Source organism: Chionomys nivalis, chromosome 8, assembly GCF_950005125.1.
Source record: "Chionomys nivalis chromosome 8, mChiNiv1.1, whole genome shotgun sequence".
NCBI lineage: Eukaryota > Metazoa > Chordata > Mammalia > Rodentia > Cricetidae > Chionomys > Chionomys nivalis.
Window position 1 is genome coordinate 64,047,879 of NC_080093.1, and position 16,289 is coordinate 64,064,167.

The following is a 16,289-nucleotide window of genomic DNA, read 5'->3' on the forward strand; positions in this document are numbered from 1 at the left end:
CCATGAAAAAAAGCACTTCTCATTAAATACTTAATGAGAAGGAGATGTCCTTCCTTCATCACATGAACCTGGTACTTGCTTAGTACAGAAGGATTTATGGCAAACTGAAGATATGGCTCAGTGGGCAGAGGCTTGCCTAACATGCACAATGCCTGGGATTCAGTCGCCACCAGTATATAAAAGTATGGTGGTGCTGGTGCTTGGGAGAAAAAAATCAGGAGAATCAGAAATTCAATGTCATCTTCAGCCACAAAGTTCAAGGCCAGTCTGGGATGTATGAGACCCTTCCTCACAAGCATGGGGATTAGGGAAGGCTTGAGGAATGGCCTCATGTTACTAAAAGGATGATTTGATAATTAAAGTAGTAAATAGTTTAGCCAGGTAGCAAGACCTGTAATTCTAGCTTCTTTGAGCTCGGCATGGTGACACATGGCTTTAATCCCAGTAGAGGCAAGAGGATCTCTGAGTTTAAGGCTATCCTGGTCTACAGAGCAGAGTTCCAGAACAGTAAGGATTACATAGAGAAACCCTGTGTCTAAAAACAAACAAATAAACAAAAACCCCAAAACAAAAATTGTAGGTACTTTGGAGACTGAGGCAGGAAGATCACAAGTTTGATCCTCTCCTGGACCATACAGTAAATTTAAAGCCTATCTGGGCAACTTATGATTATGGTCTCAAAAATAAAAAGTAAGGCCAGTGAGATGGTGCAGCAGATTAAGGCCCTGATCTCCAAGCCTGACAACCTGAGTTCAATCTCTGTGCCCATACACTGGCGAAGAAAACCAACTCCTACAACCTGACCTCCCACTGGTGCTCACAACAAACAAATAAATACAAACCTGAAAATAAACAAAAAGTAAAGCTGGGCATGGCTCATGACTTTAATCCTAACACTAAGGACGTAGAGTCATGTGGATCTCATGGAAGCCCATACCTGTAACCCTAGTACCTGGGAGCCTTTGTGGGGCAGATCTCAAGGGAGTCTCAAGCCTACCATGGATACATAGTGAGACAGTGTATAAGATAAATATAAAATAAAACGAATGTAAAAAGGGGGCTGGAGCCGGGCGGTGGTGGCGCACGCCTTTAATCCCAGCACTTGGGAGGCAGAGGCAGGCGGATCTCTGTGAGTTCGAGGCCAGCCTGGTCTACAAGAGCTAGTTCCAGGACAGGCTGCAAAACCACAGAGAAACTCTGTCTCGAAAAACCAAAAAAAAAAAAAGGGGGCTGGAGTGTATGTAGCTCAGTGGTGAAGTACTTGCCTAGCATGTGGGAAAGCCTATGTTCAGTCCACAGTATCCCACCCCAATGTACAAAGCCACTTCTCTGATATGGAATGGTAGACTCAGCCAGAAGCTTACTTCTTTCTTGTTCCTTTTCATTTTTCTTCTGAGTGATTTGTCTTCTTAATTTGTTCACTTCTGCCTGACAAGATTCAACAACTCGCTCACTCTTTTCTACATCTGCACATACTGCCTGAGGGGAAAAAATACAAGAAGGTTAGTTTCAAACCAGGCAGGAGGTAATCTATAAATTCAGCCTTATTACAATCCCAGGAAAAACAGGACTGGAGAGATGGCTCTGCAGTTAAGAGCACTGGCTCCTACTCTTCCAGGTTCGATTCCCAGCAGGCTCACAATACCTGTACCTGCGCTCCCAAGGGATCCACACCTTCTTCTGGCCTCCAAGGTAAGCAGAGCAGTCTTGAGTGCCGACAAGAGCAGGGTTGAGTTCCCCCATTCTTCTTTATGAGACAAGACCTCCCTATGTCTCTCCCTAATATGGAGCTCCTGAGTTTTTCTGGCTAGACTGGAAGCTAGTAAGCTAGTGATCCTGTCTCCACCCACTAGGTGTTAGGGTTCTATGCATGCACAGCACCATGTCCAGCTTACATGGACACTAGGATCTGAACTCCAGTCCTCACACTTGAGCAGCGAGCACTCCCTAACCACCGAGCCACTTCTCCAGTTTGTTGGTTTATTTTTTTAAAGGCTGTGTCCTAGAAGCTACATTATATTAATCAACACATGAGGAGTCAGTTTTAGACATCTTTAAAAACTTGCTATCATTAGGGGGCTAGAGAGATGGGTCAGTGGTTAGAAGTGGGACTGCTCTGCAGAGGACTTGAGTTTGGTCCTAGTACCCACTGTGACTCATAACTGAGTTCAAAAGAATTCTCTGACCTCTGTGGGCACTTGAATTCACATCAACATACTCTCACACACACACATACTTAATAAGTTAAAAAAATTAATAAGTGTTGGCTAGGTGGTGGTGGTGCACACCTTTAAACCCAGCACTCAGTAGACAGAAGCAGGTGGATCTCTTTGGGTTTGAGGCCAGCCTGGTCTACAGAGCAAGTTCCAAGACAGCCAGGGCTATACAGAGAATCAAGCCCTACCTCAAAAAACTTAAAAAAAAAAATTAGTAAGTGCATAATTAGTGTGTGTGTGTGTGACTGGTTGTGTATAACTCTGTGTGTGTATCCGTGTGCACACTCATGCCATGACCACATGTGGAGGTCAGAGGGAAACTTTATAGAGTCAGTCCACCTTTGAGAGTGTTCCAGGGATCAAACTCAGGTTGCCAGATTTATAGGACATATTAGCCTGGAGTTCACTGAATAGACAGCAATGGTTCATTAAGTAGCCCCAGGGGTTTTCTTGTCTCTGCCTCTCTGATGCTGGTGTATGCTATCATGGCCAACTTTTTCAAGATTTATTTTTATTTATGTGTTTCTGTGTTCTTGTGTGGGTGCCCTGGAAGTCAGAAGAGGGTGTTAGATATCCTGGAGCTGGAGTTATGGATAGTTGTGAGCTACCCAATAAGATGCTGAGAATTAAAGACTGGTCCTTTGCAAGAGCACCAAGTGCTCTGAACTGATGACCATCTCTCCAGTCCATGCCCAGGTTTTGGGGCTCAACTCAGGTCCTCATGCTTGTGTAGCAGGAACTTTACTGACTGAGCCATCTTTCCAGCCCCACTGGACTGTTATTAATCACTTTCTTAATTTTAATCATTTTAAGATGATTGTGCAGACTGGAGAGATGGCTCAGTGGTTAAGAGTACTGACTGCTCTTCCAGAGTACCTGAGTTTAATTCCCAGCACCCCCATGACAGTTTACAATTGTCTCTAACTCTAATATCTGACACCCTCACACAGACATACATGCAGGCAAAATACCAATGTAAATGAAATAAAAGTAAATAAAATATTTTTTTTTAAAAAAGATGATTGTGCAATTCAGCTTAAAGGTCTTTTAAAAGGCTAGGGTGGGAAAAATTGAATTTCCTCCCTTGATTAATCAATTTTATTGGAACAAAGAGGGAAGTTTTGGTACCAGTCTAGCTTACAAAGGAAGTTAAGAATAAAAGATAAGCTGGAACAAAATGTTTTCACCATTCATTTCTACCAACAGTTAAAGACGGATAAGATGGGCTAGAAAGATGGCTTGGAGGTTAGAAGCACAGTCTGCTCTTCCAAAGGACTCAAGTTTGATGACCAGCACCCACATCATGGATGTAACTCAGGCTCCAGGAATCTGATGCCCTTTTCTCGCCGCCATGGGCACTATTTGCATATGGCACATATTCAGATACACAGGCGAAACATCCATACATGCAGGCAAAAATATCCACATGTATAAAGTTAAAAAACAGATAAGACAGATTTATTTAACTGAAAATAATTATAAGGGAAATCTGGAAAAGAATGTAAGTTTCAGAGTTGAGTTTGCATGTATATAATTCAGTTACCAATAACCACTATGAGAGCTGGCCCTCCTAATCAGGAAGGTAATGCGTGATACCAGTTAGAAGTCGTTTGGCTAGTGCTAATGGGCTGAAAGGCCATGGTCATGAATTTCGGACAAAGAGCTGTTTTCTACTGCACATTCCTCCCATAGCAGAAATAGCAGAAACTTCCAGAAGGCAAGTCTGGCACCAGGGAGCATGAACAGTATTCCCTCCACTTCCAAGTATATGGTGAGCACAAGCCCTGGAAACTCCCCAGTACTGCTTTGTCTTCTTGCCATCGAGGCTTCCCCCCATTTTAGATGCTACCTTCACTCCTCCCTCTACTTTCTGGGGTCTTTCCCAGGCCTCGGAGAGCTCCAACTTCGCACTTTTCTTCTAGCTCTCAAATGTAAGTACAGTGGGAAGCACTGTCAGCACGAGGTGGCGCCATAAATATTTGTTAAATGAACGACTAGTAAGAAACATTCCACTTCACAGTGGCAGTTGGGGACAAAGACTCGACTAGATGGAAGCAGAGCTAGACCAGGCTGCAGGCTTTTGACATTGTCGCCACTTAGAGTATAACTGACAGGGACAACTGTGTTCTCAGTACCCCTCTTTAAACTCACTTTTGAGGATGCACTTCCCAGAAAAGGCACAACTGCAAAGGGGTTATAAGTGTTTTAAGAAGCAGCATTAATAAATTACTTCAGCGTCTCTACCTCAGTATACAAGGCAGGCTTTGTAGACTGACATCTGACATCTTAGCAAAGTCCATTCTGACTTTTGATTTTTTTTGTTTTGTTTTCGAGACCGGGTTTCTCTGTAGCTTTGGAGCCTATCATGGGACTAGCTCTTGTAAGCCAGGATGGCCTCTGCCTCCCAAGCACTAAAAATAAAGGCATGCATCACCACCACCCAGCTATTTTTTTAAAATCCTATGTGTACATTTGTCTGTGTGTGGTTGTCGGATCCCTGAAACCGTAGTCACAGATAGCTGCCCTGTGGGTATTGGGAATTGAACCTGGCTCCTCTTCAAGAGCAGCCAGTGCCCTTAATCACTGAGCCATGTCTCCAGACCCCCATTATGACTTTAGAACCACAGCTATTCATTTGTCAGTTAAAAGATATATACTTAAAAAACAAAAAAGTAGGCTTTGAGCAATATAAACAAGATGGAAACACCAGTTACCTGTACTTTCTCCTGAAGTGCATTATAAACCTGATAAATTGCCCTGATGTCCTTCATGACTCCATCCTTGTCAAAAAAGTCAGTACTAGAAGACAGGAAAAGGATGTCAGAGTTATTAAAATCACCATGAACATAGGAGGCATTTTTGTTGTCCTTCTACCTCAAGTACTAATTAATATTTGCTCTGGCTCAAAGGTGACAATGTCTAAGCAATGATGTGCTAATCCTACTAGAGTTATAGAAGAGAAATAAAAAACACATCAATAATTAAAAACAGAACATTTTCCAGTGACTATGTTTATCTCCTTTTTTAATTATTTTTATTTTTAGACAGGGTCATTCTATGTAGCCCTGGCAGGCCTGAAACTTGCTATGAAATCCTGGTTGGCCTGGAACTCAAAAATAAACCACCTGCCTCTGCCTCCCAAGTCCTGGGTTTAAAGGTGCATGCAACCACACCTGGCGGCTGTTTTTCTTTTTGAAACCTGAGAAAAGCAGCTGAAAAGATGGCTCAGAGGTTACAAGCACTTGCAGAGGATCTGGGCTCAGTCCCAGCACCCATAACTCTAGTTCCAGAGGAGTCAATGTTCTCTTCTGGTGTCCTCAGGCACTGCACACACAGCGTACATGCAGACAACCAGGAAAACATTCACATACATAATTATTTTTTTTAAATCTTTAAAAAAGTAAATACAATCTTGATAAATTATCTTCTCAATAAGAATAAAAAACTTAATACTTTCAGGGATTCTTTTGTTTGTGTGAAGGTGCACATGCATGTCTGTTCATGTATATGTAAAAGTGCACTCAGTGTGCATGCTTGTGTTGGGGCCAGAGGTCACTGACAGGGGTTCTCCTATTTCTCTCCACCTTACTGTGTGAGACAGATTCTCTCACAGAACTTGGGTTCTGATCAGCAAGTCCCAAGCACCTGCCTATTTCAGTGCTCCTAAGTGCTGAAGTCAAATGTGCTCTGCCCAGCCCAGCTTTTCATTTTTAATTAATTATCTTATGTATATGAATGCTTTATTTGCATGCATGTCTGTGAATCAAATGTATGCCTGGTACCTGCGGGGTTCAAAAGTGGGCACTGGATCTCCTAGGACTGGAGTTACAGTGATTGTGAGTCACTATGTAGGAGCTGGGAATAGAACCCAGATTCTCTGCAAGAGCAACAGGTGCTTTAACTGCTGAGTCATCTCTCTCCAGCCTACCAAGCTTTTTTTGCATGATGAGACTACAAATTCGGGTCTCATGCTTGCACAGCAAATAATCACCACTAAACTATCTCTCCAGTTGTTTAGATTTATTTTTATCTTTTTGAAACAGGGTCTCACTGTGTAGGCCAAACTAGCCTGGAACTCAACAAACGTACACTGCCTCTGCTTTCTTGTGCTGGGGTGAGAAATATGTGCTACCAGGCCCTACAGAGCAGCCTTGTTTTGTTATGGGTTGTTTCAGGGTTTTTTGTTTGTTTGTTTGTTTTGGAGGAAGGGTCTTACTCTGTAAGCTGGCCTTGAACTTATGACAGACTGCTGCTTCAGCCTCTCCAGTGCTGGGACTGCAGGTGTGAGCCACCATACTCAGCTTCAGGGATCATTTCTTCTTCTTTGTTTTGTTTTTCGAGACAGGGCTTTTCTGTGTAGCCCTGGCTGTCCTGGAACTAGCTCTGTAGACCTGCCCCTGCCTCCTAAAGTGCTGGGCTTAAAGGCATGCACCACCACCGCCTGGCTACAGGGATCATTTCAACAGTTTACTCAGAACGGATTCTGATATATGGCAGTGATAGTGGTGGTGGTCTACAGAACTGTCTGTTTTCTTTAATTTCAATTAAAATAAACTTGATTTTACATTTCTCCTTACACTTTAAAAAACTATTAACAAAGAAAATACTGTTGACAAAAGCACTCATTTTACCTTTCAACTTACCCATGCTCTTTAATAACTTTGGCATAACTTTGAGAAGTGTTTGGCACTGAAGACACTTTGTACTCTTGCTGGCTAGTATTGCCTAGATTGGGAATAGCAAGTGATATCCTTTGATTATACCTGTAGGGAGAATTGAGAAAAACAGCACTTAATTAAGTACACTTCTTTGTTTGTCTGAGGCAGGGTCTTACTATATAGGCTAAGCTGGCTCCAAATGCACATTTGGCCTGCTTCAGCCTCCCATGTGCTGCGATTATAGACATATGCCACCATACTTGGCTCTACCACTTTACTCCTAAATAAGTGTTGACCTCATGGGTTCAAACACTCTGCTCAACTCGGTACCTCATTGCTGGGTTTACAGGTATGTGTCATCATCCCCAGTTTTAAAAGTATTTGTTTAAGAATTGGGATTGACAAGTCCAGGTCGGATTCTTAACACCCACATGATGGCTCACTGTCATCTGTAATTCCAGCTCCAAGGGATCCAATAGCTTCTTCTGGCCTCTGCCAGCATCAGGCATGTATGTGCATGTGGTATAAATACAGAAATACAAGCAGGCAAAATACCCACATACATAAAATTAAAAAAAATATTTAAAGGACTGGGATTAAAGGCTATGGATGTGGCTCAGCTGGCAGAGTGCCCAAAGCCCTGGCCTCAATACCCAGTACCACATAAACCAGGTGTGGTGGCACACATCTGTATTCTTGGCATTCCTTTCGAGGTGAACTTCGATCAGAAGTTCAAGGTTATTCTTAGGGTGAGTGCTAGGTCTGTCAGGGATCCACAGGGAGGTCCTGGAAATCCAGGACGATCACCAGAACTTAAAGGCTGACCTTGTTTACATAGCAAAGTGTTACCTGGACTACAGAACAAGACCCTGCCTCAAAAACAAAACAACAACAACAAAAACAGAACAAAGGATAAGGCTGACAGCAGGCTTCTGTGTCTCCAACACTGGTAAATTAACACATAAAGGGCTACAACCACCTAAGATGCATAGTCAGCAATCTTCTGTTTCCTTAATAGCAGAAACTCGGCTGTAGTGGGTATGGCTCATATCTTGTTTGCATGCCCACGGTTACTGAGAGATCCTAAGAAAACATCTAGCAGAAGATGAACCAAACCCTAGAAATAGCTCCCTAACAATAACTATTTTCACTGACAGTGACTACTGATGCTATTAGCACATTTCCAGAGTGAGAGCTTTCTGCAACTCACAAGCAGAAAACATGGTCACATAATGTTGTTTTTTTTCTCTTTATCAAGGCCACAATGCAAAACCATCATCACCAATAATGGATCATTTTTACAATTTCTGTCTTTGCATTATGTATTCTAAAGTTACGATTAGAGTCCAAAAGTAGCAAAACTCTATTTTTGCATAATGGGTCATGAAGAAGCAAATGAAGTTTCTACCTGTAAGAATACAAACATGTCTAGATGACGCTTATTGATCCCCAAACTATTTTAATTCATTTAATTGGTAAGCAAGCCCCTGAGGATCCACTTGTTTCTGCCCACCAAGTGCTGGGTTACAGATGTAGGCTGCCATGCCCAACTTTTACACAGGTGCTAGGGAACCAACTCAGGTCCTCACGCTTGGCTTGCTCTGCCCACCGAGCCCCTTTCTGAGGCCTCACATCTTTTTTTTTTTGTACAGTGGTGGGAAGCTTTCTTTACCTGCGATTTGGTCTAAAGAGAACATATTCTAAAGCATGAGTAGAATTGTTGGCGGTAGAGATGAAGCTGAAGAGAAGGAAGACGAGGTCTGGCACACCGAGGATGCGGGTGAGCTGCTTGTGGATAACCTGCTCTCTGTAGGACATCTGTTGCTGGGTGTTTCGACGGAATCTGTACCACCCGATAACTTTCTGCAATAAGAACAGAAGAAAGGAAAGTATTAGAGCTTATTTATCTTGGAAAAAAAAAAAGGCTGGGTGGTGGTGGCGCATATCTTTAACCCCAGCACTTGGGAGGCAGAGGCAGGTGGATCTTAGAGGATGGCCAGGATTGTTACACGGAGATTCCCTGTCTTGGGGGGAAAAAGTTTATTTAATTCAGAATGCCTCCAAATGAACACCCATAAGCAAATGTTCATGATAATTTTATATTGATGAGTCCAGAACTAAAAACAACCACCAGTGAACAAATGAATGGATGAACTGGGTAATCTGTGGTATATTGGAATCATATGCAGTAATAAAAAGGAACAAATCACCATGGAGAAATCTCATAATAAGTATGTTCAATAAAAAAAGCCAGATGCAAGTGTATATGCTAAATGATTTTATTAGTATGAAAGTCTAGAAAGTGAATCTATAGTCACATACAGCATAGCTTCTTACACTGTGTCATGACCCCAGATAGGGTCACATAACTGAATATGAGGTTAAAAAAACATAACTAAATGTGAGGTTAAAAAAAAAAAAAACTGGCAACAGTAAAAAGTTTCTGAATGTAAAATGGCCAAAAATTAATTAAAAAACAAATACATAAAGCTAGAAAGATGACTCAAATAGGCAAATGTGCTTGTCACCAAGGCTGATGACCTGAGTTTGATATACATGGTAGAAGGGAAAAAGTGACTCAAGCAGGTTACCCTCTGACCTCTACATCTGTGGTATGGCACAAAATTATTACACAATGTGTGTGCACACGCAGGCTCTCTCTCTCACACACACATGATGAATCTGAGATGTCTGTGGCATCACTCTCCAATGCTACACTACAAGGTTTCACCACAGCCTGGCTTCTGAACACAGCACAGACACTGCACATGCAGCACAGCAGAGCACAGGCACTGCACATGCAGCACAACATAGCAGAGCACAGACACTGCACATGCAGCACAGCAGAGCACAGGCACTGCACATGCAACCCAGCACAGGCACTGCACATGCAACACAGCAGAGCACAGGCACTGACACGCAGCACAACACAGCACAGGCACTGCACATGCAACCCAGCACAGCAGACACTGCACACACAGCACTGCACAGACATTGCACATGCAGCACAGCACAGCACAGGCACTGCACATGCAGCACAGCACAGGCACTGCACAGGCAGCACAGCACAGACACTGCACATGCAGCACTGCACAGACACTGCACATGCAACACAGCACAGCATAGACACTGCACATGCAGCACAGTACAGCACAACACAGGCACTGCAATGCGGCACTGCACAGATGCTGCACATGCAGCACAGCACAGGCACTGCACATGCAGCACAGCACAGCACAGACACTGCACATGCAGCACAGCATGCCATGTCAGCGGATGCTGCCAGAAGCATCTCAGCTCTGATTGCAGACTGGCGTTTCGCATGATCTGAACAGACAAAGCTTTTAGTACTGGTAGAAACACAATGGTTTAATTATGGAAAATAAAACCAACATTTTCTGCTATCATCCCTCAGTGCCTAAATATCAAATTAGTGTATCTTTGAATTGAACTGTGTTAAAATGTTGTTTTTATAATTGCTGATTTGGACTTAATTTTTTTTTTTTTTTTTTTGGTTTTTCGAGACAAGGTTTCTCTGTGGCTTTGGAGCCTGTCCTGGAACTAGCTCTGTAGACCAGGCTGGTCTTGAACTCACAGAGATCCGCCTGTCTCTGCCTCCCAAGTGCTGGGATTAAAGGCGTGCGCCACCACCGCCCGGCGATGGACTTAATTTTAAAAAAAAATCATTGAATGAATTTGGTTTGGATTAAGACAGAATTTTCAGCAATATTTGAAATATTATGTAAGGCTATTTTGCACTTAGTCAAGTGCAAGCCTTAAAGATTATAAAATCTAAGTATTGATCAATTTGAAATATATTGAAGATTCCTATGCCCCACAGTATCAAATGTCTAGCAAAGGTTTAATGCTTTATGTAAAAAATAAGTAAGAACATCATCGCAGTAGGAAGCAAGTTTGCTTTCACTTCATTGTCAATAAATGATAAAATTATATGTACAACAATGAATCGTCTTAAAATCAATTTCTTTTCTCTCTTCTTTTTTTTGGGGGGGGAGGAAGAGGTTGAAACAGAGCTTTTCTGTGTAGCTTTGGAGCCTGTCCTAGATCTCGCTCTGTAGACCAGGCCTGCCTCTGCTTCCCAAATGCTAGGATTAAAGGTATGTGCCACCACCGCCTGGCCTAAAATCAATTTCTTTGTGACCTATTATCAGTAAATGCTTGATCTGTACACCTAAAGTCATGTAAATCAGTTTTTTAAAAAAAGGGTTTGTGAGTGGAAAAATTCAAGAAGTCCTGACATAAGCAGTTCAAAGGCTGACAGACAGGAAAAGAAGGTGCGAGGAGAAGGGTGGGAAGTGGAATCAAGGGAGATTTGCAGGTGGTGGGAATGTCCATTATCATGTCAAGGTGTCGAGCGTGTGCACAAGATCAAACTTATGAAAGCACACATTAAGTGCATTTGTCACATGCCCACTGTACAGCCTGGGTTTAAAGGTCAGCATTACTAGTGCTGCCTACAGCACAGCCAAGCTGGCTGGTGAGCTAGACTTTCAAAATACGTCTCATAATGTGGCCCGCTGAACACACAAGAACATCTCTACACAAGAATCCCAGCTATTCAAATTACTGAGTGTGAAGAATCTTAGAAGTATGTTAAAATACAATACTTTTGAAAACTCTAAGACCTGGGAGTACTGATTTACTGTCCCTAAATCTCAACAGTAACATGCCACTAATTTGAAAACACCGAGAAATTTGTTTGTTTTTCACTTCATGTCATAATTCTACATTATACCACTGTTGATGAATAAACATATTTTGTTTTTTAATTAAAAAAACATGTGCACACGACACACATAGAGACACAGCCATACACAGATTTGATGATTAAAGACTTTTATCTTTCATTGGATCTGTTGTTTGTTATGTTTTACCATGTTCTTCTCTTAAAATATACTATTTGTAACACTTCCTTGAGAATTTCATACCTGTGTCGACTCCTCCCTCTAACCCCTCAGATCCACTGCTTGCTAACTGCTAGTTATTCTGTTTGTCGATTTCCTCTATAGTATTAAGCAATCCTTAATTCAAAATCCATACCAAAAAAAAAAAAAAAAGGTGATTTGACATCTGTTGGCAGTTTTAAGCAAATTTCTCTCACCCTTCTAAGAAGCGGAGGTGAAGTTGCCAAATTCATACTGGCGATATCTACAGTTCTGTATTTTTGGGTTAGTAGATAGGCTACTTGGAAGCTCACTGAGAAACTAGGTCACCAGCACTAAAAAGCACATTTTGGATGGTTGCATCTAGGCCAGGACGAAGAATCAGGGACCTCTCCCTAAACCTTGTCTGTACCCTTTCATAGTTGAGTTTTCACAGACTTTCCTCTCATGCCTCAGTATCCACTGACATTTGGGCACACTGACCAACTTGCTCTAGTGTTCTCCTGGTCCTTACAATGCTACCGAAAAGCTGTTATGTCTGTTATTGTCTATTTCATAAAGGATGCTCTGATTTTAGAAGACTCAAAATCTCGCCCACATGCTTGTCTTAACCTAAAACCTGAGGCCTACAAAACTTTGTAAGCAGCCGGGCGCTGGTGGCGCACGCCTTTAATCCCAGCACTCGGGAGGCAGAGGCAGGCGGATCTCTGTGAGTTCGAGTCCAGCCTGGTCTTCAAGAGCTAGTTCCAGGACAGGAACCAAAAGCTACGGAGAAACCCTGTCTCGAAAAATCCAAAAAAAAAAAAAACAACTTTGCAAGCACAGTATGTATTCTACTAGAATTGTACACTACTAGAGATTTTTACATATATATGTGGGTGCATATGTGTACAAGTGAATGTGCACATACGTGCATATATATGATTGTATATATGATTTTATATATATGACTATCTGAAAATGAATCCATGTATCTTTCTATATTGAAGTGCAGTCTTTCACTGGACTAGAAACTCTAGCCTAGCTAGCCAGCTTGCTCTGTAGAGTTTATCTCTACTTTCCAATTGGAATTACAGGTAGCTGCCATTCCCAACATGCTTTGTGTGTGTGTGTGTTAAGATTTATTACTGTTTTTTAAAGATTTTCTATGTATCTGAGTGTTTGCCTGCAGGTACCTGTGTGTAAGCATGTGTGTTACAGTACCAACGAGGCCAGAAGAGGGCACTGGGTCATCTGGAACTGTAACTACAGACAGTTGTGAGCTACCATGGGAACAAAATCCAGGTCCTCTGGGAGGAGCAACCAAACAATGCTTTTAATTGTGGAGCTATTTTTCCAGTCCTTATTATTTTTTTATTTTTTGAGAAATGGTTTTTCTATGTAGTACTGGCTGTCCTGGAGCTTGCTCTGTAGACCAGACTTGCCTTGAACTGCTTTTTTTTTTTTTTAAGATTATTTATTTACTTTGTATACAATATTCTGTCCGCATGTACGGCTACTTGCCAGAAGAGGGCGCTAGATCTCATTATAGATGGTTACGAGCTACCACGTGGTTTCTGGGACTTGAACTCAGGACCTCTGGAAAAGCAGCCAGCAGCCAGTGCTCTTAACCTGTGCCATCTCTTCAGCCTCTCCCTTACTATTTTTTAATGAGTATTTTGCCTATGCAAAGATTTAAGTGTACTACAAGTGTGCAGTGCGAATGGAGACCAGAAGAGAGAGAGAGCATCAGATCCCAGAACTTGAACTACAAATTGAGAACCATCATTGTGGGTGCTGGAAACCAAACTTTAGTCCTCTGCAAAAGAGGCAAGCACTCTAAACTGCTAAGCTATCTCCCCAGCATACCCAGCTTGTATGTGGGTTCTGGGAACCTGAACTCCTATCCTTTTATGTGGGTTCTGGGAACCTGAACTCCTACCCTTATGCTTGCAAGGCACACACTTTATCCACTGAGCCTTCTCCCTTCCCCATATGAGAATATTAACACTGTAAGTGCATTGTAGGTAGCACGCTCTTTTGAGGCAAAGGTTTAATTTCGTGCCTTTCCTGAGAGGGTGTGAACCCAAAAAGAATAAACTAAAAAGCCTTTACGAAGTTCCTTCAAGATGATTTTCTGTGCATTTGAACTCTTCGCTCAAACTCTATCAAGCTACATATAATACTGCTTTCTCCTGGGACTACTTCAGTAGGAGGGTGCTAGAATGTATGAGGTTCAAGTTTAACTTTACACTCAAAAAACAAGGAAAAGGCACCAAATTTGAGGACCTGAGCTTGATTCCTGGAATGCATATGATCGAGAGAACTGCTCTCACAAGTTGTCCTCTGACCTACACATGGTACATGCATATGTATGTGGTATAGGAGGTCCTTCTGTTCATGTGTTGCTTTCATTGGTTAATGAATAAAGAAACCGCCTTGCCCTTTTGATAGGGCAGAACTTAGGTAGGCAGGAAAAACAGAACTGAATGCTGGGAGGAAGAAAGTAGAGAGAGAGAGAGAGACACACACACACACACACACACACACACACACACACACCGTGGAGCCGCCAGAATCAGACATGCTGAATCTTTCCTGGTAAGCCACTGCCATGTGGCGATACAGAGATTAATAGAAATGGGTTAAATCATGATGTGAGAGTTTGCCAATAAGAGGCTAGAGCAAATGGACCAAGCAGTGTTTTAATTAATACAATTTCTGTGTGGTTATAGCAGGGCTAAGCTAGCCAGACGGCTGGGACAAACAAGCAGCCTCTCTCCTACAACATGTATGTATGTCATGTGCATGCACACAACCACGCAAAAACAAATGTAATAAGACAAACATACAAAAACAAACCCACTGTTTTCACTTATGTAACTTAGAGACCTGTTATTGTTTGAAGACCTCCCATTCTTTTTTCTTAAAATATTTATTAAATATTTTTGATATGGGTGTTTTGCCTACATATGTGTTTGTGCATCATGTATGTATCTGGTGTGCTCAGAGGTCAATGGATTCCCTAGAACTGAAGTTATAAATGGTTGTGAACCATTATGTGTGTGCTAGGAATAGAATCCAGGTTTTCTACAAAAGTAGCCAGTGCTCTTGATTTCTGAGCCATCTCTCCAGTTCCTCCCCCATTCTTTTTAATGGCTGCTTCAAGTTCCATAGTATGATGCATGAATGTAATCAACTTGATCTAATCATTCCCTGCCGGTGACTTTTAAGAATGAAACAACAAGCCGGGCGGTGGTGGCGCACGCCTTTAATCCCAGCACTCGGGAGGCAGAGGCAGGCGGATCTCTGGGAGTTCGAGGCCAGCCTGGTCTACAAGATCTAGTTCCGGGACAGGCACCAAAGCTACAGAGAGACCCTGTCTCGAATAAACAAAAAATACAGAAAAAAAAAAAAAGAATGAAACAACAAATTTCCTTGTACATAGGATCATGACAGTAGACTTTGGTATAAGCCTTTGTTCAATCATTAATCACTAGAGTCTTTTTTTTTTTTTTTTTTTGGTTATTCGAGACAGGGTTTCTCTGTGGTTTTGGAGCCTGTCCTGGAACTAGCTCTGTAGACCAGGCTGGTCTCGAACTCACAGAGATCTGCCTGCCTCTGCCTCCCGAGTGCTGGGATTAAAGGCGTGCGCCACCATCGCCCGGCTTAATCACTAGAGTCTTAACAAATTACTTGAGTAGCTTAAAGTATCAAGTGCATGATCTGTCTCACGGGCTACAGCAGGAGTGTGTCAATACATGGCAAGGGCTTAAATACATGTTCAATAATTCAGCTGTTAGTATTGTTAGTATAATTCTTTTCTTGGGTCACATTTCTTTTCTTCTTCTTTTTTTTTTTTTTTTGGTTTTTTTTGGGGGGGGTTGTGGTTTTTTGTTTTTTTCAAGACAGGGTTTCTCTGAGTAACAGCCCAAGCTGTTGTGGAACTCGCTCTTGCAGACCCGGCTGGCCTCGAACACAAAGAGATCCACTTGCCTCTGCCTCTCAAGTGCTGTGATTAAAGGTGTGCTCCACCATTGCCCTGCCTTGGGTCACATTTCTAAAGGCAGGGCTGCATACTTAAAACTGTTACTATAAACACTCTTCTATGTAGCTCAGCTGGTAAAAGCTTGTCTAGCACGCACCAAATTCTGGGTGAGCTCAGAATGATATAAGTGAGGTGCTGTGGCTCATGCCAGCACGAGATTGACACAGGAGGATTACAAGTTCAAAGCTCATAAATAAAAAGTTGAAAAAAGAAGTTCAGGGTCATCTTTAGCTACACACCAAGTTCAAACCCTGCTTTGGACTATTGCACACCCTGTCTCAAAAAGCAAACAAACAAAATCTACCTGCCAAACTCCAGCATTAACTTCCATTCACCAACCTCTCCCTCCTCACTCCCACCATGTTGCCAGTGTTGTCTTCTAATTCTTGTGCCAGGGTGATATGCCAAAATGGCATCTCATTAATTTCAATGTGTGTTTTTGGTTGGGGTAGAATTCCTTTCATGTGTGTCTTGGCTATAATAG

General features: G+C 42.2%; 1 protein-coding gene across 1 annotated transcript in view; it reads right to left on the minus strand.

Annotated features, from left to right (window-relative positions):
• Positions 1 to 16,289, minus strand: part of Abraxas2 (abraxas 2, BRISC complex subunit) — a 37,644-nt gene that overhangs the window by 3,099 nt on the left and 18,256 nt on the right. Inside the window, exons 5-8 of the mRNA XM_057780070.1 lie at positions 8,547 to 8,737; positions 6,860 to 6,979; positions 4,931 to 5,015; positions 1,365 to 1,479 (exon numbers count right to left, since the gene is read on the minus strand). Of these exons, the coding sequence (XP_057636053.1) occupies positions 1,365 to 1,479; positions 4,931 to 5,015; positions 6,860 to 6,979; positions 8,547 to 8,737 (511 nt within the window). The remainder of the gene's footprint in view (positions 1 to 1,364; positions 1,480 to 4,930; positions 5,016 to 6,859; positions 6,980 to 8,546; positions 8,738 to 16,289) is intronic.